Genomic DNA, 25,548 nt, shown 5'->3' with positions numbered 1-25,548 from the left:
AAGCAAAGATTCTAATTCTTGCGAAATCCCAGGAAAAAATAAATAATTTTTTAGTGAGTCCGGGCTCGAGTCCGGGCAATTTCTCCAAAATCGAGTAAAAGACTCGAATGCACTCGGACTCGAGTCCGGACTCGCCCCAGAACTACAATCTGCCTACTCTGTTTTTCTTTGAAAGTCAGAAAGTGCTGCTAGACATGTATTAGAAGTGATAAAAAACGAACAGGGATTTAACTCGGCAGTACTGGATTCGCATTGTGTACATCAGTAACTTCTTGTAACGTTATACTTCAACAAAGAATTCATAGATTTGAGCGGGGAATTACTAGAGAATTCTATTGAATATAAGAATTTTACTTTTTCACCCTTTTTTCTGACTAAATTGCAAAACAACACAAATGATTTCGTCCCTTGCACCTCATTTCTATGATGACCTGTGCTAAACCAGGTTCATTCTGTGTCTTTTAATTAGATTCAACTAAAGATAATGTTTTCAAGTGCAGTATTGCATCAAAACTAGATGATTAAAGAAAGGTTAAAATTTCCATATTGATTATTTTTCTCAACTTATTACGATGCACATATTCATTTTGAAAGAAGTAACTCCCAAGATCAAACAGGCTGGCGTGTTTCCCTTTAAAATTCCAGACATTTTGTTTGGAATAACTGTCCAAAAAAATTGCAAGCAAAGTCTTAAATATAAAGATATGCATACAATCCAAGCAGGGGTTTCATTTTTGACAAATTATGATGGGCAACACCTCGTAAATAACGCTACATTTATTCACGCCATCCATAAAAGCGGCCTTCGTTCATGATAGACCACTTGCAAAGACCTCCTTCTGGCCAATTCTTCCAATTTCCTAAGCTCAACACTTGGATGGGCGAATGAGAAAATGGCCAAATTCTTAAAATACGTCAATTCGGGGATGCATTCGCAGATGGCAAAGAGCAAACTCGATGTGCAGGGCTTGAATGTCCGGTTCAGAATCTGCAATCGCAAACATTTGAGCTCCATCAAGCTTCCTCCTTGCAGGGCCTTGATCAGGGGCCTTTCTTCTAGGTTCTCAATCTGTTCAGTCACGATCATCAGGGTGGCCAATTTGGGACACTTGGAAAACAGGTAGTAAAGATCATCAAAGCCCAGACGAGGATGGCAGGTGATGGAGACATCCGTTAGACTTGGATGAGGTGTTGCGGACCTCACCAAAGCAATATCCGACGTGGTCGACCCTTGGGCGCTCAGGTCGAAACTAGCCCGTTTCAAATGACAGCACTGAGAGAGGACCTCATACAAACGCACCGAGTGGCCTTTAACCATGACTCTGAGGTCAGTTAAAAGAGGGTAGAAATGACGAAAATGGAGCATATCTGGACCCAAAAGGACAGCCTCTCGCCAAACCATTCGCTTCACATTCGGGAAAACCTGGAAAAAATGACATACATGACATACATTCCATAATTCATAATTACCATTGATATTCTCTCATATCTAATAAATCCATCGCAATTAAGGATAACGTGTTTTCCATTTTTTGAAAGGAGTCCCTTTGCCTGATGAAAATTAATTTGATTTTTTTTAATCTATTTTTTTTCCCACGGACTTTTTCACCGATTTAAGGAATGTAAGTCGTAACAGACATTTTCTACTCCATAAGAGTTGGTCAAATTTGATTCAAAAAATCATTAGTCTGTTATCGAGTTTGAATTTGCCGCCTTAAGTAGTACTACAGTATATGCTTGAACATAGGTCTGGTCGGAAAAAGTGTTCAAAAGATCGTCTAAACCAAATTTGAAAACAAAAAAGATTGAACTGAATACGTAGACTCATCTTAGTGAGAGGATAGTAAGTTATGTAAGGCAGGTGTGCGAACCAGGACAAAATATGATTCCATGGTTTTAATCAGTCGTTTATCGCCCGATTTTGATTTCACTCGGACTTGGCACGTTATCCTCGCCGGTCACTTTTGTGAATTTCAATGCCTAGATTAGAACAGAGGCCATAAATGCACTAGAAAACATTAAGGATTAGGTATCTTTCGAACGTACATTGTAAACCGTATTTGCTTTCAACGTATCTCAATATGATAGGATGGATTCATTCTTTGATTTTCCGGTTGCAAGTGCACGTGTGCACGTATTCTAGATGAAGTTGAACGATTGATCTTGTTGTATTGATTGCAAAAAAAAAATACTTTTTTTTTTCAATTTGACTGACTTTCTTAACATTTGTTTTTGTAGTACCAACACTGAGGAAAAGGAAAATATTGCGCCATCCTAGAAACATTAACCCTTCATTTAGAAAATGGATGCAAGCAAGACCGAGCTATCAATAAATAAAACGTTATTCCGCTCTCTAGTAAAGAATGACAACCCAAAATGATTTTAGTTCTATTAAGTCTGCATTGTAAGTGCAATGGGTTTTAGTTTTGAATGCAATTAGTTGCATAACTCTAGACATCGTCATTTGCTTTAAAGAAAAACGTGTCAAAAACTATTGACGGAAATGGGTGGAAAAATTGCTTGCTTGCATTTCGAGCGTAGATTTATTTTTCTGTATTATTTTTCTTTAAACGCTGATGTTTCTTCTTCTTGGTCAGGGTAAATCAATTTCTTTAGCGGAATCAACGTCATTCCGATTTTTTTTGTTTTCTTTCACAATCTCTTTAATACCTATTGACAAATTTTGTTGCCATCCGATCTATAGCGTTTTGACCAATAAGTTCGTAACACGAGTCTCGCTTTGGACAGAAAACTCAACCAGATGACAAGATCAATTTGAAAGTAAAAAAATGATGAGGAGAAACAGAGACCAAAATACGAAAATCAACGTGGTTTTATGATACTACTTTCAATATTAAATATTTCAATCACGGTCCAACGAAAACAAAACCGTAGTCGAATTGTACTTAAAAAATAATTAACTTTACTTGAAAACAAACATGCATTTTCAAAGACTTACCCTTGAAATCCAGAGTGAGAGTTCGCGAATTTGTGGTTGTTCTGGCGAGTTATCTAAAAGGTGTATTTCTTGAATATGTTCCAAAGGGGATTGGAACCCTCGATCGATCCAAGTTTGGCACAACTGACGGCTCAGAATGCATTTCCGGATATTTGGACAAGCCTTAAAGGCCGTTATGATCACTTCATGAGTCAAATCAAAGCCCGTGGAATGGAACGAAGTCAGGTCCAATTCCTGTAAGTGCGGCTGGCTCCTGAGAAAGACGGCAAATGTCTCAGGAGTGAGAGCCTTATCAATATTCATGAGAGGTCCCGTCAAGCTCAACTTCATTAGTTTGAACTTTCCCGCTATCAGCTTGAGCACTTCCGAATGACAACTGCCCAACAGGGTGAGATGCTTGAGATCAGGGAGGTTCTTGAGAGCCTTGAGGAACTCCCTCTTGAGAATCCAGTTGAACCTGAGGGTCACTTCTTGCCAAAGGGTGGGCGTTGAGGCTAAATAGGTAATCAAATGGGAGTGGAACTCTGAATTGAAGAGGTCCAGGGTAGAAAGGTAAAATGAGTTCTTGGTCGAGGGCTCGATGAAGGACCACCAAAGGACGAAAATGAGATCCACTGGCAATTCTTGGATGTTGAACTGGGAGACAAAATGGGATTCAAGGATCCTATTCCGGCGACAGGCCTGCACTGCAATGGAAGACAAACCTCTCTGAAAAGTGATTACTTGAATAAAAAAAAAAAAGAAACTTCCTAAATATGGAATTTGATTTTTTGTGTTTTCATTTTCTACTTGTTGAACACTCACTTTCTTATGTTTATCTTGAAATATGCCAATGCATGGCTAAACCTGAACTGAAATATTTCATGATATTGAATGTGTTTTTTTCTTGCCTTAATCACCATCAATACAAATCATATTTGTACTAATATTATCAAAGCCAGTTGTCGGATGCTAGTTTTTGGATTGACGCTTACCTGTGTAATGTATGTTCGAATTACACTAATATACAAAAGAAATAGTCAGATGCAGTGGACATAAATGACTTCGAATCCCAATGTATTTGATATATTTATGATCCATGTCCATTGTCTACTAAAGTCTTCCGAAATTGTACATTGTTAGATCTACCGAACAGTACTTGGTCCAATTCTAAATCATGGAAAAGTGTCAAAACTGACTTGAATCTCCTATATTCTCACTAACTTACGAATATCGTTGCTGTTGTCAAATAGTTTGAACAGCTTTTCATACAGGCTCTTGAGCCTTGGGCGTGGTAAGGATGATCGGAGCCAATCCTTGAACAGAATCCACCTGGGCTCGGTCCAAGGGCGTTCCTTGGGAGCTTTTCTAGCCTTTGCCAGAGCTTCTAATCGCATGGCGATGAAATGACATAATCTGGAATAGAGAAGGTTATGAGTATGCCATGCGGTACATTTTGGGGGAAAACGCATTTTTTTTACTTAAGAGAGGCCAATTCCACAAGATGGTTTGGCTTGGGCGAAACCAAGGACCTGTGTTCCAAGGCAAACGGCAAGGCCAAGGCCGAAGTGGAGGGTTCGTCCTCCATTCTGGATCGAAAATGTTATGTCTTACTTATAACAAATAAAAGCTTCACCTCAAAGGTATCATCACCATCATCATCACGCTTTGTTTTTATTGTTCAAGGGTGACCGGACGGGATCGCCCTAAAAAAACATCTTTCAAATATAAATCTATTCAACTCAATCCATTACAGTTCCGAATGCGGGCGGGCTAGGGCTTCGAGTTGAGCAATCAGAGTGTCCATGGCCTCGATCGTGGAATCCATTTCGAGCTCTTCGGCCACGTTTCTGGCCGTGAGCTCGGTCCGGACCCGTCGAAATTGGGGGATCAGATTGGCAAAGGTCGGGGCGCAAGGCTTTTGGAACACGGACACAATGTCAATGACCCGATCGATGACATCTAGTCGCTCCGCGCTTAAAAGATGGCCACACAAGGCCACGATTTCGTGGCATACATCCCGATTGCTAACATACTGATGGCGGTTCAAATCGGCGAACAAAGTCAGGATCTTGAGCTTCAATTTGAGATCCGAGGTCTCTTGGAGTTTGGGAGTGAGGATGGCAAAGCCACTATGTTTGACGAATGCTTCAAAACTGGCCTCGTGCCCGCGAATGTAGCAAGATAAGGCGTGAATCAGGGCGATGCTATTCGAGACCTCCCTTTCGCCACGCACTTGCTCTAGAAGAAACTCCATCCACGAATGCCGATGAAGGTGTTCTTGGACTAAGAGATGGCTCTGGGCCGCCGCAGCTAGGATTAAGGCAGCTTGGCTCCGTACCGACGGCTCGGGCGAGGCCAATGCGGGCTTGATGATCCTATCCAAGCCGCCGATGTGAACAAAATCCCGGGCATTGTCGTACTGGTGCAGCAGAAACTCGAGGTCGTCGAGGATGCGCAACCGGTCCTCTGCCGTACTGTTATCATAGGTTTGAATGAGTAGATCCACTTGCTCGAACTCCGTGTTCATCTTAAGCTTATGCTCAGCCAAGCTATCCTGCAGCTCGGCATACGTCCTCAAAGGGGTTGGGGGCGCTTCAGACCCCTGGACCCCTTGGGCGTCGTCAATCCGAGCTACACTCTCGGCTTGAGGTGACAACAGCTTGGCCTCTTTCGTGCCAGTCGCCAGATTTATGCGGTAGTGCAGCCCTCCGGGAACCACTTGTCCCGGTCGAATGGGCTGCCAATCCGTCGTGGCTTGAAACACGTCAGAGTGGTTGAGGGGTACGGCCTCCTGGGCTACCGTGGGATCGGGATCCTCGGGTTCCGAGCTCGACCCCGGGTACACCATCACGTTATGGGCTTGTCCGGAGAGCGATCTCCATTGGCAACACCACAGGAAGACCAGAACCTGACACCGGGACCTCATGCTAGCTGCCGACAGCCCAAAGAGTATAGACAATCACCCTGTGAACGGAACCCTCAGCTGAGAGTTTGCCAACATCCTGGAGGGTGCCCCACTGATGACTCGCCTCTCTACCCGTGGGGACAACCCCGTCTCGTCCCTCCCCCTCTCTCCCATCTTGAGCAATGCACTGTCATTGCTCAGTGCCCGTAATCAACCCTCAGTCTCTTGACCCAATTCCCACGTGGTTGCCCCTTTTCCCGCGCAAATTAATTGACAGTTAAATGTCCACAGTACTGCGTCATATCAAGATTTAATTAAGAGAGTAGACACAACAGTCGTATCAGTCGTACGTACTCCAGACCACAGAGTCTCCTCTACTGGGTCCAGTGACTGTGTGACACTCTGTTGTGCCTGTGTAGCTACGAACTCCAGCGACAGGAACGCTCAAGGTTACCCCAGGAGATTGTTTGACAGCCATTGAGTGGAGCACTACTACAGAGCCAGAGCGTCTGTTCCTCCCTAGAGATTGACGCAGATTAAAAAAGTAGCGTCTCTCCGTGAAAATTTTCGTTTGGCAGCACAGGATTATGTGTCCAGTTGGAATCCTCACTTCACCACGTTGCAATCGTTATTCCAGTGAGATCCAGCATGGCTCTAGAGTCCCATTCCAATCCCATGGCCATCCCGACCTTGATCCACTTGTTCCCGCAACTCTCTCCCGCCGTCGTGACCGAGGTGGTGGCGAGTCTCTCCGATGGAAGCCATGATTGGGTCCAGGCTCTGGAGCACTTGCTCCTGTTGTCCCCATCCACGCATTGGATCCAAGCCGTGCTCCGGGAGGCCCAACAACAACCCCTGCTGGTTCTTTTGAGGTAGTTGAGTATATGATATATTTATTCGCATGAACAATATGTTCTTATTGAGACCTTTCTGTGGGACAGAGGCTTGCCCGGATCGGGTAAAACTACCCTCGCTGAGATCTTGGCCCAACTGAAACCGGACTCCAACGAGATCTGCAGTGCCGACAACTTCTTCATTGGACCCGATGGGGTTTACGTCTACTTTCACGGCCTCATCAAGAAGGCCCACGAATGGTGCCAGAACAAGGCCAAGAAGGCAATGCGACGGAAGAAACAGTTAGTGATGATCGACAACACCCACACAGTGGTAAGTTAAACAAACATACATTTACGTCTTTCGGCATATTATTTATGGTTTGTTCAATTGAACGATTGGCTCTCATTGATGATTTGTTTCCCTTTTCAAGGCTTGGGAAATGGAAGTCTATTGCCGATTGGCCAAGGAATACAATTACGCTGTTCTGGTGGTGGAACCCGACACACCTTGGCGTTACAATCCAACCGAGTTAGCTCAAAAGACCCGTCATGGCGTGCCCGTGGACAAAATCATGGTGATGGCCCAACGCTACGAGCGGGACCTCACCATCGAGAATATATGCGCGTCCATCCCCCGGCACCTTCAGCCCAAAATGACATCGCTCAAGAGTCTGATTCGAAGACACGCAGTGATCTCGCCCGAGCCTGTGAGCGAACCGAAGCCCAGCACTTCACCCAAACCCCAAGATGCCGATTTCCAGTCCATCATGCAATGTTTCCCCACGATGAACATCGAGGAGATCTTTCCCTTGTACCTTCAAAGCCAAGGAGACATGAACCGAGCCGTGAATCTGATCCTCGAGCACCAGGCTGATCTCGACAACGCCTTGGAACGTGATGCGCCCGAGGAGTTTTCATTGGTATTGGACGCCGAATTCGCCGCCAAATTGGAAGCCAGCTTTGGCTCGGTGCGAAAGAGCGGGAACTTTCCGGGGGCCATGGACTGCAAGATCCCCAAGTCTTTGGCCAAGGTGATCTTCGGCTACTGGAAAAGAGATTACGCCTCTCAACTAACCTTGGCGAAGGCGGAAGAGCTCGAGCAAGTCAAAAAGGGTAGCCTCTTTTCCACGGCCATGAACAGAAAGCCTTCAGTGTCACCGTCCTTCAAGCACACCAATGGGATAGCCTTGGGGAACGGTGTCCAAAAAATGTGGACCGCTGACGTCCTCGAGCCAGCTAGTCAGGAGGTCAGCCGCCAAGATATTGACATTCTAAAGGCCAAACGCGCCGAGTGTTATCAAAAAGCGGCACGGGCTTTCAAGGGCAAGAAAGGGGGCGAAGCGTTCTATTACTCCGATGAAGGCCGTCGCCTGACCAGTCAAATCGAAAGTATGGAGTCCAACTATCGCTATCAGACCTTCGTGCAGTCCAACGAGGGCCGAAGCACCAATTCGATTGACCTCCATGGGTTCTCTGTGGAAGAGGCCTTGGAGAATCTGGAGTGGTTCCTGGATCTCAAACAGGGACAATTGGACCGTTCCGTATACGCCACCAGTCATTTGGAGGTGATCACGGGACGAGGCTCGCAATCCAAAGCCAAGATCAAACCCGCAGCCATCAAGTACCTGGAGGAAAGGGGTCTCAGCTTCAACGAGATCAACCAGGGAAGTCTCCGAGTGCTCATCAAAAGGAATTCAGGATAGACTAGTAGTGTGTATGTTTTTTTTTTCATCAGTACAAACGTGCCGATCCGTACCTCAAACCTTATTTTTACACACTCGACCAATGTAACCAATACAAAACCCGTGCTGCCTTGAAGAATATGTGATGATGTGATAAGACTATGGAGTGACTTTCTCTACATCGAGTAAATAAAATAGGAGCTTAACATCAAGAGTTTCTAACAATGCAGTTCTTTTCCCTTTTAATTTTCCTCATTTAATTGCCGATTTTTATCCAAGTATTAATTTACTCCTTCTTAATGGAGAATCAATAAGCTAACTTCCGTCACTGTCAAAAGGTTGCATGCGATACAGATCGGATTTGTGAAACAATCGAACTGTTAATCCGAATTAAAAACTAGTTATCTCCCTATGATTTGCTAATACGCGATCATAACGACTAAACGGCCTAGAAAAGCAACAAGGTAATTGGCAAAATGAATTTAGAAACCAAAGTCCTTCAAGTGTTCCATTTTTAAGAAGAACTGAAAACCAATTGGAGTGTGGGAAGAATTTAATGTCAACACAGAAAACAGTACTGTATAAAAATCATCTCTGATTCACATAGTAATAATAATAAGTAGTTGGCTTTTTCAAAACAAGACCTGATATCGTATTCAACATCACAAAGAAACGCGGGACAATTTGGAGAGATTGATAAGTTGATCCGGATATGAGAAGAGGTCATCAGAAGAGGGCGGATTTACAAGTGATTACAAACATCACGCATTCGCACCTCACACCCCTTAGCTTTCAGTAAATGTTCATCTTTACAAGAAGAAGGCGTGACTAGAAAAAAGAAACTGTACGTGTTGGCAATCACAGAATATTTAGGGGCGTGGGTGCGGGTTTTGTTATCGTGGTGCTTTCGGAATTGATGTAAGTAAGTACATAATAGTTGGTGGTTGTGGTAATGGTGGTAATGGTGGTTGGTGGTTTCGTAGGTGGGCGTGTGATTAAGTAGGTTGTGCTTGTAGTGCTCTCTTGCAAGTGGTCCGGGTGTTAGGGCCAATTAGAAGCTCCTTCCACAAAATAGTGGATATTAGATATACGAATAGGGGCCGTCGGTGAGAGCACTACAAAGCAATAGTCAGCTCTTATCGTCCTTGGTGGTTGTGTTGAGTGCGGAATTGGAGCCAGGTTTGGCCTTGGGCGTGCCCATGAGGGCCGCATTCCCAACGGACTTCCGCGATGAAGAGCCAGAGCCTCGGGGAACTCCAGGAGCGCCTGGTAAGCCGGACATTCCAGGCACTGATTTGAAGCCCCAATCGGGTCGATACTCCATGCCGTGGTCAAATTGCATGAGGACAAATACCTGCAAATGAGCTGAATGTGAATATATTTGAATAAACTTAATCACTCAATGAGTTTAAAATCTCTCTCAATTCGAAAAATTGAATTAAAAACGCAAGAGCTAGCGATGTTGACTAGGTTGCGCAGAGCCACAAATTTGGATTTGCGCCATTTCGGCTCACGAAACCTGGTCATCAACTCTGCTTTGCGCGAACAGAAGAGTCCCAAAGTAGATTAGTGAGAATGGAACAGGAACAAACCAAATGTTAAGGACACTCATCATCCCCGTCACAGGACACGCCCTTCACTTACTGTTGGGATATTTTCGAAATGTATCATCACATTGTGGATGGGGTTGCTTCATAATCTGGTTTCACTGAAACTGTATCTGCTATGCTTCCTCTCAAACGGAAGTAAAACATAAACCTAGATGCATACAAAGCGACAGTCTAACTTCAATATCCTGTAGTTTTGGATGGCAAGATATCCCTTGAATCGGTTTACCTGGTCCGTGGGCAGGAGTGCAAATTCTCCGGGAGGATTTGTAATGACGTAGCGCTTACTGGAGGCATCAAAAGAACTGGAGGTGTCACGGAACCTGTAATATGGTGACAAAAATGATGACAATTATTATGTTAAGATCGGCGATGTATATGGCAAATTCCTAACTCTCACCTGTAGAGCCCTATACAGAGCATCCCATAATTCCTCAACGCAGCAACAAACAAGTCCAAGTAACGGCCCATATTCCCGAAGGAAGCTAATGGGCCGTCGTAGAGAGAAATTTGACCCACCCGGCATCTGTCACGATGACACAAAGTTTCGGGAGTAGAATACCCGCCTCTCAAGCCCGCCCCTTCGGCGAGGATGAGCTCCAACTCGGGAGTGGCACCCCCAGTGATTAACGATCGAATTAAAGTCAAGGCATTCTGATTAAAATAAGTCTGAAAAAAGACAACGAACCTGAGTTCAGATTATCAAAGCTCATTCATTGATGGCTTCGGGTGACTTACCGTGGACATGAGGGAATCAAGCACACTCACGGCAAAAGCCGTCCCGCAAGCGAACGGTTGGGTTAAGTACAGCTCGGTGTCGGGATCATCGTCATCGTCTTGATCCAAGAACTGGACATTACTATCATTGACCAATTCTAGACAAAGAGAGAGAGCGAATGATTAACCCGGAGATAAGTCTGTAAGTTTGGGCCCTAAACCGAATTACCTGTGATCATAGGCACATTTGCTCCATAGACAGATCCCTTGCGTTGAAGAACAATCGGACTTCCTAATGGACTCATATTGTCCGCCGAGATGGGATCTTAAACGGATCAGAAAAACGCGTTATTTCTTTTTACGTCATTTTCATCATATGAAATATCTCACTTTGATTTAGCACTCCAATTGTGTCATCAAAGGTCATGGCCTTGATGTTGAGAGAAGCCAGAATGGCCTCCTTGTCTGCCAGGGTGGGGTCGTCATTTGAAGGCACTTTGGCCGACAAAATTACGCACATGTCGCAGAGGTTCACGTTGACGGCTCTCAAGTCTGCCCGACTCAATGGAGAGCCATTGAGAACAGAAATCTTGGGGAGGTTCTGCAGGGTCTTCCATTCGCGCCGGATATAGTCCACGGCTCCAACAATGACCACGTGCTTAAGTTCGTGGTAATGGAAATTGGAGGCCCTTAGAGGCATCACCAGGTTCCGCAAACCGATCAGAGGTGAGTCCGGGTCGGCAAAGAGACAGACCACCACATGGCCATTTAATACTGTCATAGCAGCTTGGTTGCGATCCTAAAAGATCCTCCGGAGATGAGTAAGTTTGCAAAGGGATTCCAAGTTTGTTTTGGGATTAAATGCAAGCTAACTAAGAATGAATTCCAAATAAATGTTTTTCTACGTTATTGGCCTTTTTGCGAGGCATTTCATACGTCAATTATTGATTGATCATTTCCTTGAAATACATGTGTATGAACTATTCTAGGAATTTTTCAACCAATTATTGAGCTTGTTGCTTCTAGAGTGTAAGCAGATCCTCATTTGGGCATTTTCCCCATTCAGGAAAAGCGGAACGATGCTTAAAATAAGTAATTCCACTCAATAGACTTTGTCATTTGTGCCATTTCTGTTTTTTATCCCATCTCTTCGTTTATGTGACCTAATTTGTCAATCTCCGCTTGCATTATATTGATTTGCATTATCCGCTTTTTCCTGTCATTGTTCACAATTACAATTTCTAAATTTCTATTTCGTGTGCACTAAAGCCCCCGAGATCTATTCGCATCTTTTGGCTATCCTTAGTAATGACGAACTCTGAAGGAATGAGAAACCTACCAGGATGCAGTCCTCGATGGCTCGAGCTGGGGTCCAATGAAACATCCCAGTGGAGTCATACTTCATTTCAGTCTTTTCAAAGTCAAAGTCTCGGGCTTGATCATCGGCTATGCCCACCTCCATGCCCTTTCCATTCGGCTTTTGCGCGGCTGCCTTATTCGTGGGCCTAGATTTTGAGCAGATCATTGAAATTGAATGTAATCAGAGCAAAGTTATGGCTGTGTCCTTGTTCCATTGGGTCACTCACATCAGCTTTTTCACTTCATACGACAAATGGTATCCACCATACGATTCATCAGACCCACCCTGAACTTCGGGTTTCCTGGAATAAGTCAATGTTTTTTTTCCTGACGTTCTTGTACGTGCAAATACATATTCTGTTGGAAATGGTGTACCTTGTTCCATTGTTGGGAGGGGCCATGAGGGGTTTGGAGTCTTCGGACTCTCCACGATTCGCTGCCACAGCCTTCTTCAGACTATTCACGGTCTTTCCACTGACAACGTTGGCCGCAGCATTCGAGGCCGTTGAGAGGCCTGTTTTGCTTTGGCTCGAGGACACTGCAAAATGGAACGATCGGATTAGCATCCTTCCTAACAAAGACCGATACTCCAGCGGGGCGATCCAGGTTGGGGAGCCGGAGGTTGGTAGGAGTTTGAAAAAGAGGTGCTGGCATGAATGGAAGCGTGATCTTGAGAACTTGGGGCTCAAAGATTGGGGGATCAGGGAACACTTGAAGACGCGTTCTAAGACTACAAATCGCCTCGCAGATTGGTTATGTGTATGTAATACTAATACGAGTAGATGGGTTTAATGGAGACTTGGACATGATCGAGCTGCTTTACAGGATGTATGTTTGGGCTCTAGTTTGAAGGTCTCAACTCAGAGCCCAATATCGGCTTTGGAAGCAACATTCAAGGACCAGTGGACAATCAGTTTAATGCACATCGAAATTTGGAGCATAAGCAAGAAATGAGAATTATAACAATAACAAGGGCTATCTAAACACCCTTTTCATTAATAGTGTTTACTTTTTGCTTATATTTAAAGGTTAAAAAAAAAGAAACAGACGCTTCGAGAAAAGGAAGGTTTCCTTTTCACTGTCCGGAGCCAAAATTTCCTAAAGATTCGCTTTTTCCGCTTAAAAAAAAAAGAACTGCTTCTCACGTGATTTTTTTTTGAATTTTTTTATTTTGTTCAGTTTCGGTTTTACTAATTATTAATTAATGATCAGAGATGAAATACTTATATGTTTTAAATTTGATTATAAAACTGAAAAACACCGAATAGTGATTATGAACAATCCAAAACTTGAATGCAAATAAGCTCTATTATCGCCGAAATTTGTAAGACAGCATTCAATCTAAATAGTTGGTGCATAATTTGTCAGTTATTTGTTTTTATCTTTTTCTCTTGTTTTCAAACCAGGGTAATTATAACAAAATTACAGTATTTTGTTTCTTTTGCCGCGAAGGGAAGTGCAATCCGATTTAGATCAAATTATGTAATTATACGAGCTAAAAAACCATAAAAGTTGGCCGTCACTTGTTCCTTCTTTCGACCCTAAAACAGTCTCTTTTTAACTTCTTTTCTTAGCAACTAGGAAAATCTTAACGTTTTGTGCCCACCATCCTTTAAGAAATTACTGAATGCTTAATATATCCTGAAGAGGAAAGTGATGGTAAAAACTCATGCTCTACCCTTAGCAAGGTGAAAAGTATTTGAAGTTTGGAATCTTGTGTTTTTGTGGATTGCTTTGTAGTTTGCCAACCATAATAACCTAAAAAGTCTTTGAATCCGGTTGGCCAAAGGCCCTAATTCGGAGTGAAATTATTAAGTAATTTGTCCGCAGGAAACTATTTTTTGACTTGAGTGTGTTAGATCAAATTTCCCATTTTTCGCAAATCCGTGACATAATTTTGTCTTATGCTGTCTTGGGCATAGATGTCTTGGGCAATTAATAATACATATTTAGACAAAATTGATCTACTTTAAGGCATAATCCCTTTCATCTGTTTGAGAGGTTTTGTCTTTTTGCAAATAATTGTCCAATGAGCTATATCTAACTTATGTGGTAAAAAATATATGTTTTTTTACCAGATTTGCATAAGTAATAGTCCTGAATTATTCGTAATACATATTTTTTGGGGCCTAGTGAACCAAGTAGCTTACGTAACCGAGTGGTCTAGGAGGCAACAACATAAAGGAAAAGTTCTGAGCCCATTTTTTTAATCAAAGGAGTGAATCTTGGATCAAGAAAAGATCCAACTTACACGTAGTAAAGCACGATCTTTTCTCGGCCAAAGAGTCATTCCTTCAATTTCAAACTCAATATCGGAGCCTCCATAACCATAAATGCCTTATTGAAGAGGGATAGTTGAGTAATTAATGAATCACTTCTCCCAAAGGAGTGAGAATTGTAATCCGCTCCTTTCATTGAGGAACGGCTAAAGCCTTGATTAAAGCATTCCCTTCTCTTCTTCAGCTGATCTTTTTACGTTAGCCTTGATAATCAGGATTTAACAACCCTTCGTTCACTTTTCCGAAAATTGGCATTTTGAACATCCCATATTCAATGTTCATGTTGACCAAGAGACCGATTCATGCAAAAGCTCACCAATGCTATAAACCTAGATCTAAAACAAGTTTAAGCCATGCTTAGGTTGAATAAATCACAAGTCCATGCTTTTGACCATCACAGGGTAAAGGTTGGAACATGTGTGTGATAAAACCGTCTCCCATTTTCAAAAGCCCAGTGACCGATCTGGCTGAGGGAAGACTTGGGGTCTATGGAAACAACACACTTACTGAATATCGAGTCAAAATCGTCATCTGAAAGAAGCAAAATCAATGAAGGAACGAAAACCAACAAACAAAATCAAAGGTCAAAACGTCAGCGAGTTTCCATGGCTAAGGAGGGAATGATCATCCATGCTTGGTTCTTTTTTTCACATTTAAAAACTAGGTGTCGATAAAGTGTGAATACATGTTTCGTTTGAGGACTTCACAGTGTGTAACGAAAGTTTGGGTCAGTATTAGATAACATTGTTTTTCAGTGTTTGTGGAACTTGTTAAGGCAAAAGGGAAACATGTTGGGGATAACAATGGCCTTTGGTTACAGGGATCTGAATTCATTTCATGGACTTTTCTATATAAGGGAATAAATCTTCGTGACATGGGTCCTAAGCAATGCTTTTGCTAATATAAAAAGCTGAAAGTTCAACTAAATGTGTAGACACATTTGTCCATGAACCAGATAAGTAGTTGATAAAGTTCAAAGGAAGTCATTTCTGGATGAATGGGTGAAAAAGAATGATAGAAACGCTAAGTGTGGAGATGAGATGGAGGAAAATGAATGTGTTTGATGAAAAGAGAGTGAGGATGAAACATGAGCATTACGATGGTTGATGTAGGCAACATACTAGCTGAGGAAGGCAAGAAAACATAGAAAAAAACATTTCAAAACACTCACTGGCTCTGCCGACAAGTTGAATAGCACGGACACCCTTTCGAAACGTGGCCACTGAGGAGAGCATAAAACACAAGCAATTGGATATGATCACACACAAACCAGACCCCACAGGAAAAGATGAGTTCAATGACAATCAAATCCACTCATAAAACACTTCCAGTGTCCCAGTATAGGTTGTGATTTGGACCAACCAATCATCAAAGATTAAGATCAAAAGGAATCCCATGTCAATTAGTAATGTTAAAACCAAAGAAAAACATTTACCCCCATTAATTTTTCCATCAGAAGTGACATGGCGAGCAATTTGATTGCTTTTTAGAACAGAAGACACTAAAATCCCACCAATCACTGAAGGGAACATAAAAGTCAAAATAAACATGAAAAGGAAAATAACATGAATCTGGTTTATGATTGCAAAATAACTTACAGTTCTTGCATTTGCACTTCTTAATCATGGACTCATCCTTTATATCCTCATGACAAGCTTTGCAATAGAACCAGGCCCTATGGAACCAATGATGATGTCAAGTTGCGTGACGTGTTTGCAATCTTTCATCAAGTACTAACCTCTTGACCTCCTCAGCAGATTGCGCAATAAAGAATCCAACTGTGTTTGATGGGAGTTTTGTCCCTCTTGGATTGATGGAAATCTTGTTGTCATTGCCATCATCTGCTTTGACTTCAATAGACAAGAGAAGGAGCTTCAACTTCACAAAACACAACCTAAGGAATAAGTCAACATTGTTAGCCGCGCATGGAGCATGGAATATGTCAATAGTTCTTTGCTTGGAATTACTCAGAGGCTTGAGAAAAGGTCATGCCAGTGAAGGTGGGTGATAGGGTCTCAGTATACATTTCACATCCAGTCCCATGAAGGTAATCGTTTTGCCACTGAAGAGTGTCTGGGCTCTGGAAAGAATGCGGAGATGGTATAGAGCATAAAAAACTTTCAGCGTGAGGCTCCATTTTCATCCTTACTGTTTTGAATGAACGCATGGCAAACAGGTTGGCCATCATTGTACTGAAACCTGGTGCCAGACAAGATTGGGCAATGAATCCCAGTTTGAGTTCAGCCAAACAAATCACATCATCCCCTCGCTTCCAATCCCAACTTGGAATGTTTAGAAGGTAGGCCTGAAAACAAGACAATGTCAATGTAGCAAACATGTCACCTAATAAACAATGCCCACATTACTTTGTTGTGGTATTGCATCAGCTGGATAATGACACGGATATCATCTGAATAGTTCTTAATGGATATGACCCGCATGATGTTGGCTGCATCTTCTGCATCGGGATCTTGGCAATACTTGTTGGCCAAAACTAGGCAAGCATCAGCCTCATGAACCTAAAAGATAGGAATAAGACATTTGGGGGACATTCTTGTCAAATACCCAGAGTACTTTTGTGGATGGATAGGAAGGGATCAAATGACCTGTGGGAGCTCACTGGGACCTAAAAACATCCTACCTTAATCCTCTGCAAATCAGGGGTGCTCATGATAGACCCCTGATAAAATTTGACAGTGGTGAAATGACGCTTGAAGAGACCCTCAAGCTCCAAGTCCGGAGGTTTCCTGAACAGCCACCAAATGGCAAATTTTAGGATGGCCAACAGATTCCAGGATGAGTTTGGGTGATTTTAGTAGAAGTAGTAGTAGTAGTAGTGGTAGTAGTAGTAGCAGTAAGGAGGAGGAAAAGGGAATTCAAAGAATAGAAAAAATGTGAGAGAAATCAGTGTTAGAATCCAGGGACGTCAGGCAGCAACTATTATTAAGGTACCATATGGTATTAGTAAATAGTCAACAACTACAATACTTTCTGGCCCAAATATCTTGCTCTGATTAACATTTCTTTGTCAAAAGGCATATTGATGGATGAAAGTCATCAAAATGGCTTTCAATGTGTGATAATGACCGAATATTTAAAAGATAAGTAAATGTCCGTGGTTGTATCATTGCGACACAAAGTCAACCTTGGAACCCGTTCTTTTTTCCCTTTTGGACTTTAGATTTTAAATTCCTCAAACTCAAAGAAAGTCGCAAGACATTCGGGACAAAGTGCATTTGTTGTCGCTCTTTTTTGAGTCCAAGAAAGCGATAGATTGATTGCTACTAACTTGGTCTGGAAAATCTGCTCTAATGGCGAAGACAAATGAACTGATCATTCTGGTGAGTTCAAGCACGCATTGAGATCGTAAATTGGTCGCACTAATTGCAATACAGTCAAGCAATAAATCGTTTTTGGTGCTCACTCTCCATGGCAATGTAACAAGGATAACGAAAAAAACCATGATTATCTACGTGCCAGATAAGAAGCTGAGGAAGGCTGTGGCGATACCGAAAATGCATGTCGCAATGTAGTTAAGTTAGAGGCGGACTTGGAAAAGCAGAGAGTTGCATTACTTCCACGTTCACTTTTAGTCTTTAGTTGGAGGAAAGGAACAAAACACAAGAAAGCAAACCTGGAAAAGGAGGTAGAAATTGGAAACTGAATTGATGGGAAAGAGAAAACGGTTTGATGTCGAACAAACGGATCAAGAGAAAGAGAAGGAGAGACGGAGAGAGAGAGAAAGAGAAAGAAAGCATAGGAGAAGGCGTGTTAATATATCATTGGTTCCAGTGAAAGCTGTTTTGGTTGTTGTACTGTGGTGGTGGTAGTAGTAGTAGTAGTAGTATAGTAGTAATAATAGTATTAGTAGCAGTAGTAGTAGTAGTAGGAGTAGTAGTTGATGTTGCAGTTGTTGTTATAATTCGAATTAGAGGATTTGAAGATGCTCATTCGCTCAGGGTGAATCAAGAGGTTTACAACGGGCCAAACTCAAGGGTTAAGAATGGTTGTTTGCGATTAAGTGAATAGGGGAGCAAGAGAAAATGGACCACAACCCGAGTTTCAGTTACCTTGGCCCTTTCCAGATCCATGGCATTCATAAGAGATCCCTGAAAATACTTGACTCGGGTGTGCTGGCGTTTGAGAAGGCCCTCAAACTCAAGATCGGGATCCGCTCTGGAATTAATCAAGCGTTGGCCAATAGTTCAACAAAGAAACTAATCATCATTAATCCATCCATTGCGAAGCTCGACATTTCCTTTCTGCGGCAAATGCGTCAATTGATGTACCAACAGTGCGAATTTGCAGGGGGTTGCGTGAGCACACACCCAACCATCCGAAGACTTATTGACCAAAGACAAAGCAAAACAGTGGTTGGCACAAAAAAATGATCAACAAGAAGGAAAGAGGAGGAAAACAGGGAAAGTAACCAAAGAGATGAAATCAAAGACATAAAGTACAGTATGCAGTACATCCTTGAGTAAGAATATCGATAGGCTGGTGGATGGAAATGTTGAATAAAAGCAGATGATATTGCCATGGACAGTTCAATGATATTCTTTTGCTCTTCCTACGGTAATTTCTTATGAGCCAAAGCATGGCTAGAGTTGTCTAATAAGCTGAATTTTCAGCAATCAAACCTGTCTGATGGTTGTTGTGACTTTTCCACCACGACGGTTTTTATCTTACCTGTGCAAGAAAACCACCTCCACATCGACATCTTCACGATCCTCATGAAGAAAGTCCTTTAGAAAGTGTGACACTGACTCATAGGTTATATGTCCGCACACCACAATATGCCTAAAAGTGTGAATTCCATGTTAACGTGGGTTTCCAATCTTCCATCAATGGAGGACGGTGCAAAACACAGGTTCAGCAAACAATCATGCAAGATTCACATAAAAGGCTATTTTTGACTCATAGGCAACGTTAAAAACCACGATGCTTGGGTTGATTGAGTATTTTTCTTAAAAGTGATCTTAAATTAAGCACTTCTTATAGCAAGTGAGTATGAACAAAAAAAAAAGAAAAAAAACGTATCTAATTACCCAATGAAATATGCATGGATGTATTGAAAAAGTATTGGTCCATATGTCTATATATACGATATATATCGTAACAAGCAGTTTGTTGCTCCAGACATACCAAAATCATCCTTGGAGACAAAAAAGCAATATTTCATATTACATCATTTGTCAAATAGGCCACTTAAAGTTTTAAACCCTCGCACTCTGCTAATAAAAAGGTCTATTGTTTAGAGCTTAAACTTAGCTGGACCAAAGATCAGAATTGCTCAATCTGTTCTCATGTGAGACACTCAATGGCACTCGAAAACGAATGTGTTAAAAGGCGTTTAAACTACGTGGTACTTTCAAAAATAGCCTTCTTCACGTTAATTGAAGCTTTCATGCTTCACATTTAAAGAAATGCGTGCAATTGGCCCCAAAAGACCGACGAATAAAAAAGGTGGTTTGAACTCATATTTGGTCTCTAGACCGAAAAAATGTGTTTCGAAACTAAACGCCCAGAATGGTTGAACTGAAGATGAGAGTTGATGAAGAAGACAGCTTAAGACGTGATACCTAGATTGAAACATTGTTCCAGCATATATTGTGATTGCATAAGTGTATTAAATTGAATCTTGAAACGCTGGGCCAAAAAGTACCAGGAGCAAAGGGAAATACACTTTGAGGGGATGATTTAAAGGTAGAAGAAGACACAGCGAAAGGTCTCATGAAGTAGCTCTTGGCCTACGATTGGATTTTTGAGAGGGGAAAACCAATGGGAAACTCAAAACGAACAGTTAGAAAAATGGAACACATCAAAAACTCCAGTGAAAAGTGGTGAAAATGACGATTTGTGTTTGGTTTGTTCTGTTTTGGTCTTTATACGTGCCTTCGTCCCCGCTCATTCTTATAGGTCCCACCATATTTTGGTCGGGTACCAATGAGATCTATGATTTCTGGGATGCAAGATGCAAACAAGGCCTGTATTGGAAAGAGGAAGAGAAAGATCATTACCAGTTTGGGACGATCGTGACTTATGGTGTTACCCAATCAGAGGGTTCAAGTGATCAGTGAACTCTCTATGTTGGTATTATTAACGCTGATACTACTACACTACTAGTATCCTTGAGCTGCTTCTCTCATCAGGGGGATTCGAAAAATGAAATCATAACAATCGATAAGTTTAAGTTGGGAATTTCGTGTGGAACGCAAATTGAACGGGAGTCCTGAAGTCGGAAATCAAGACCATAGTAAGATACTGTATACACTAAAAGGTTTAAAGAGGATATAATTGAGGGACAGTTCTCATCTAGAAATCACAGAACAATTGACTTCCGCACAGACATTATTAGGTTTGAATGGTAAGATGGCTCGGATTGAGAACAAAAGAAATCAAATGCGAAAGGCCCAACCAATTCATTCGTTGTGGAGGTTATGCCCGTCATTGTTCATAATTGGGTTCATTGTGTCTGAATTTGAACGAAAGAAGTCAACTCGTGGACTTCTCAAATCCTGGAGTGGACAACTTGGGGCAAAGTGAGAGGTTGCAAATACAAATGGAAAAATTGAAGAAACAATAATAAATAAAAAACCAACAAGTCAAGGTACAGGAGGTATAATGCTGCCCATTGGATCATGAAGACCCAAACTCGTACGAGTATGTCAAAATGAAAATCATAGTGGAAGTCAAATAGAGTTGCAACACAGTAGCAGGAAACTGTAGCAGATTAGGGCAAGAGTTAGTTTGGGTTACATGCCTTCGACCCCTGTCATTGACATAGGTGCCACTGTACTTGGGAAATGTTTTCACGATATCAATAATCTCTGGGATGCTCCCCGCAAAGAGTGCCTAGGGTGGTGGAAGTAGTATGGGGGGAAAATGAGAAAGATAACGTATAAAGACGCAGCATTGGAACCAGAGCATACACTTTCTTGGCATTTGGTAGTGCTAGTATTTCATTATTAGAGGAGGTCAAGTAAGTAGAATATTGAAGTAACATGTTTTGGGATTACTTACAAGTCCAACCAGCAGAAAAAGAACCTGAAAGCCTCTGCCAATGGATGTGACACAGTAAATGTCCCCATATCCTACTGTGGACATGGTAACCATGAGAAAGTACACACAGTCCCAGTAGGACAGCTTTTGCCCGTTAGTGAAATCCGGGGGATCTCCAGAGTTCTCCAGCTGTAAGGGGTACAAAGGCGAGAGAGAAACACAGAGATAGAGAGAGAGATGGACAGTTTAACAAAATAGCCCTTGAAAGTAGATGGGATAGCAAAGAAGCTGATCCAAATAACTGGCGAGACCAGTTAAATGATTTCCTTCTTCAATTGCTTTGCCAAGCCCCAAAGAAAGAGAGAGAGAAAAGGCACAAGCACTCATGCCAAACATAATTAGGTTGGAAGAGCTTGTTAGTGGGTTAGGTGGCAATGAGGCCAATGTCCAACTTAGAGAAGTGATCACACCCACTTACCAATCCCACACCCAGAAAGAGAATTTGAAACACCCTTCCAATGGAAGTGGAACAGACAATGTCTCCATACCCTACTGTGGACATGGTGACCATGAGAAAATACACACATTCCCAGTAGCCGAGTTCATGCACATTGCTAAAGTCAGGTGGATCGCCGCTATTCTCAAGCTAAAATTGAAAACAGTGGCCAAAACACTCCATTGATAAAGGAATTGTGTAGATGGGTGCTATTGGCTGACAATGTTAAACACAAAAATGTCATAGTGTTTTTTCTTTCATTTACCCGCCAAATTGTCATTTCAATGCCCAACACCAGCCAAGACAGTCACTTGAAAAAAGTGAAATAAACAAAGAGAGAAGAGAGAAATCATGCTCACCATGCACCCTAAGTTATTGACAAGAAGACATTCAGAGAAAATAAACAAGAACCAATCTTACATTATTTGTGTCAAAAATATACTTTGAAAAGAATGAGTACAATATTGTGCAAATAAAGAAGATGCAGGCACTTACCAAGCCCCCCAGCAAGAAGCCAACAAGGGCCATTTTTCCCATGATGGTGGTGCAGACAACGTCTCCAAAGCCTACAGTGCTCATTGTCACCATTAGAAAATACATACAAGTCCAGTAGCTGACATTGTGAGGTTCCGAGAAATCTGGTGGGTTTCCAGAGTTCTCAAGCTAAAGGGAGCACAGGATGAACGTAAATAGAGACAAAACAATGGTACAAAGGTTGACTATTGTATGAAGTGAATTGTTACGAGGTGATTGATTCATGATGCACCAACATGAGCCCAGATCCACGAAAGCAGCTCACTCTTCTGACTAATGAAGTCTCCACCTGAGCTGTCTCATGATCTGGGCTGGTTTAGAAATCAAGCATATCTTGTCTTGTTTGTGCAACATGATATCAGTGGGTGAGGACTAGAAGACAGGAAGACTTGATAGTCATGCGCGAATCTACATCATATGCAAGGAAATTATAACTACACGCTTCAAGGAACTCTAAATGGAACCTTTGGTTGATGAGATCTTGCTAAGAACCTACTGGAATGTCTATGTCTGCCTCATTCCATCAGAGTTGGTCTCATTTTCTCTCTTGGCATCTAGAGTGCATTCCGTATTGTACACTAAGTAACAATGGGATGTGCGTGTGGCATGGGAAAATGAAAACTACGTGGGTACCACGACAACAACAACTAAACAAGATCATGGTTTGGCGCGAATCGTGCATTTGGATCAGTGGAGACAGCTATCGTCTGTCTTTGCTTGTTGTTCTCTTTTGCTGTTGGGATGTTGGTAGAATGGGTTACTGTTTTGGCTGCAGTTAAGAACAGGTCAATCGGAAGTGGATCAAACTCTTGCACACCATTAATGATTTCTCTCATCTCTTTCTGATCTGGCATTTGGATCTCAAAATACGGTATGTTTACTGGGCCTTTTTCAAATTGAGATTGTCAAAACAAGCAAAAAGTCCAGACTCACCAAGTGTATAATGCCGGCTGCTGTCAGCCAAACAGAGATGAAGATCGAGATCAGCTGAGCTAATCGAATGGATGTGGAAGTTTTAAGGATATTCAAGTATTGGAGGATGTCTGGAACGGTCATTAGACGCAAAGCTCTAAGGAATCGGAGACCTGAAAAATCACGCAGTAGTTAGTCAACAGTCACATGTCTGAAAGATTACTCTATTGGATAAACTGGTTAACTCTTGTCAATATCATAGATCAGCACGATATTACGCCACGAGAAGTAGCAAAGTTTTTCTTGACAGCTTGGCGGACAAATGGGAAAGACAAAAGTCCAAATATTTATGAGCATTACCAATCCACGTCCGATCCAAGTAGATTGAAACAAATGAAGGCGGAATGGTAAAGTAGTCCACGAACGAGTACACCTCGAGCATGAACCAGAACTTGTCGCTGGCCGCAATGAACTGTGTACGAAAAACAATAGAGACCGATTAGAACCCCTTTGGCTTGACGAGAAGCACCTGCAGATCATCTCAAAATACCCGTATGAAGAAGTACACCATGAAGAATATATTGAAGGCCAAGTCGATTTGTTGGGTGGTGTTGACGTTCCAGGGGGTACATTTCTCGACCCCTTCACTGGAGGCATCGATGAAGTAGATGATCAGGGACGCAATCGACAAAATGAACACAAGGCACACCTAAAAGAGATGATTCCCGCGGACCCCGTTATCTCCAACCAACTTCCTACAACCATTACGGCCACCACTCACCAAAATCCGGCCAGTTCCCGTTTGACCGGAGATGAGTTCTCCGGCCCAATCCTTGGCCTCGGACATGAAATCCCCATCAGAGATGCCTGCATCCGGGTTCTGTCCCTGAAGCCGCAGCTTCTTGGCCTCATCCTCGGCTCTGCGCATCTCAGCTTGGGAGTAATCATCCTCGTCCTTCTTGCAACACATGGCCACGAAGGCACGGACGATGAGGACGGAGAACACCCCCATGAGGAAGGTGAAGATGCTGGAGAGGAGGAAGCACCACCACTTCCGCTCCTTGAGACACTCTTCATCCGAGAGGATGGTCATCTCCCCGGGCATGGAGGTCTCCAGGATGTGTGGAGGTGTGGTGGCCATCTTGGGTGGCTGCCTGACTGGCTGGGTGAGTGTCGAGAGTCAACCCGTACACGTGAAACCAAACGGTTGTTTTAGGTCATTTTGGCGTTGAGCGACACACAGAGGACAGGGGATATCGCTCGAGTACAGGAGTTAATTTCAGGCACTGATCAGTCACAACGAACTAACGTCTTTTCATTTGGCTCTTTCACACGGAGCACCCTCTTCCGTCCTCTCCGTCTCACTCTTTTTACCACTCACACAGCTCAACTGGCATGGATGGAGGAGCTATCCATGATGCACCCACCCACCTACCTACCTACCCACCATCCATTCGGTCCTTCGTTCCTTCGTTCCTTCGTTCCTTCGTTACGGGGAAAGCTGATCTTGGCCTGCTCGTGTGCCTGGAAAGAGATATCCTTTAAGAATGATCCATAGTGTTGCCAAAATAACGTGGATCAAGGACATTTGTCATGTGTTCATGAGAACCAAGATGGGCAGATCATAAAAAAAATATCTAAAGAATGTTGGACGCGAAAAGGCGAGAAGGAGCATCAAATTGATCTTAAACACATATATTTATCTGTAAAGGAAAGAAGGGTGACTAGTAACGACCCAGTGTTAATTCATAAATTTGAAAAAAAACATGAAACCCAGACGTCCCTCATTGCTATAGCAAGATCCCAAGACAAGCACGAATGATGGCTGCAATGTTCGCCAGATCCAAAGTGGCAACCCTAATGTGTGCCCACTTGGCTTGGTTTCCCTCTCTCTTGAATTGGACTCAAGGCTCAAGGGAGTCTCAAAGGATATTGTGCAGCACATCCTCGTGGTAACCCGTGTGCGCACACTCCCTGGGAATATTGGCACAGTCAAGCTTTCCCCCGAGCTTGCTCTTGCGTCCATGCAGACTCCCGAAGGGTTCTGTACAGTTTCTCTGGAGGACGTCCTGAAAATCGATTTTTCCCAGTCCAATTCAAACATGATGAGGGCAGGTGGGCTGATATTTCAGCCCCCGGTCTCTCGCCCAGCCTGTTTAATTGCATGCTTGGCGCCGTCTGCCCAAAGGGCTGGGATCAACTCTCAGGAACATGGAACACTTGTGGCAAAGCAACGTTTTTAGACAACCCGTCAACATATTTTGATAGATGGAGCATC

The 25,548-nt window shown here is 42.7% G+C and overlaps 4 protein-coding genes across 5 annotated transcripts; 1 reads left to right on the top strand and 3 right to left on the bottom strand.

Moving 5' to 3' along the window:
- Window positions 1-762: 762 nt before the first annotated feature.
- Window positions 763-4,562, bottom strand: LOC131891420 (uncharacterized). Of its 2 annotated transcripts, XM_059240974.1 has the most exons (4): window positions 4,420-4,562; window positions 4,167-4,354; window positions 2,960-3,645; window positions 763-1,423 (listed from the first exon to the last, which is right to left on the bottom strand). In XM_059240974.1, exons 1-4 carry the CDS (start codon window positions 4,524-4,526, stop codon window positions 782-784), a joined length of 1,623 nt encoding a protein of 540 aa, XP_059096957.1. In that variant the 5' UTR covers window positions 4,527-4,562; the 3' UTR covers window positions 763-781. The 2 variants fall into 2 exon arrangements, with proteins under 2 accessions (XP_059096957.1, XP_059096959.1); XM_059240976.1 differs by lacking the exon at window positions 4,420-4,562 and having other exon boundaries at window positions 2,960-3,640; window positions 4,167-4,301.
- Window positions 4,563-4,587: 25 nt separating this feature from the next.
- LOC131891422 (nucleotide exchange factor Sil1-like) lies at window positions 4,588-6,211 on the bottom strand. The gene has a single exon (XM_059240977.1). It carries the CDS (start codon window positions 5,865-5,867, stop codon window positions 4,689-4,691), a length of 1,179 nt encoding a protein of 392 aa, XP_059096960.1. The 5' UTR covers window positions 5,868-6,211; the 3' UTR covers window positions 4,588-4,688.
- A 203-nt stretch (window positions 6,212-6,414) lies between these two features.
- LOC131891419 (uncharacterized) lies at window positions 6,415-8,576 on the top strand (the record flags this gene model as incomplete). The annotated part of the gene is given in 3 exon segments (XM_059240973.1): window positions 6,415-6,718; window positions 6,788-7,013; window positions 7,114-8,576. Coding segments are annotated over 3 exon segments (1,722 nt in total). The 3' UTR covers window positions 8,386-8,576.
- A 323-nt stretch (window positions 8,577-8,899) lies between these two features.
- LOC131891459 (calcium-activated potassium channel slowpoke-like) lies at window positions 8,900-24,649 on the bottom strand. The gene is made up of 25 exons (XM_059241047.1): window positions 24,052-24,649; window positions 23,821-23,979; window positions 23,631-23,742; window positions 23,292-23,443; window positions 21,807-21,974; window positions 20,222-20,313; window positions 19,016-19,126; window positions 18,397-18,502; window positions 16,693-16,845; window positions 16,476-16,631; window positions 16,294-16,406; window positions 16,065-16,220; window positions 15,925-16,001; window positions 15,762-15,845; window positions 14,834-14,857; window positions 12,423-12,585; window positions 12,275-12,349; window positions 12,028-12,193; window positions 11,079-11,487; window positions 10,918-11,013; window positions 10,710-10,846; window positions 10,372-10,640; window positions 10,201-10,294; window positions 10,009-10,122; window positions 8,900-9,718 (listed from the first exon to the last, which is right to left on the bottom strand). The coding sequence occupies exons 1-24, from the start codon at window positions 24,409-24,411 to the stop codon at window positions 10,057-10,059; spliced, it is 3,498 nt and encodes a 1,165-aa protein (XP_059097030.1). The 5' UTR covers window positions 24,412-24,649; the 3' UTR covers window positions 8,900-9,718; window positions 10,009-10,056.
- Window positions 24,650-25,548: the final 899 nt, after the last annotated feature.

This window comes from Tigriopus californicus, chromosome 12 (assembly GCF_007210705.1).
Source record: "Tigriopus californicus strain San Diego chromosome 12, Tcal_SD_v2.1, whole genome shotgun sequence".
NCBI classification, from domain to species: domain Eukaryota; kingdom Metazoa; phylum Arthropoda; class Copepoda; order Harpacticoida; family Harpacticidae; genus Tigriopus; species Tigriopus californicus.
Note: the sequence above shows the minus strand (reverse complement) of the source record. Positions and strands in the feature narration are given on the sequence as shown.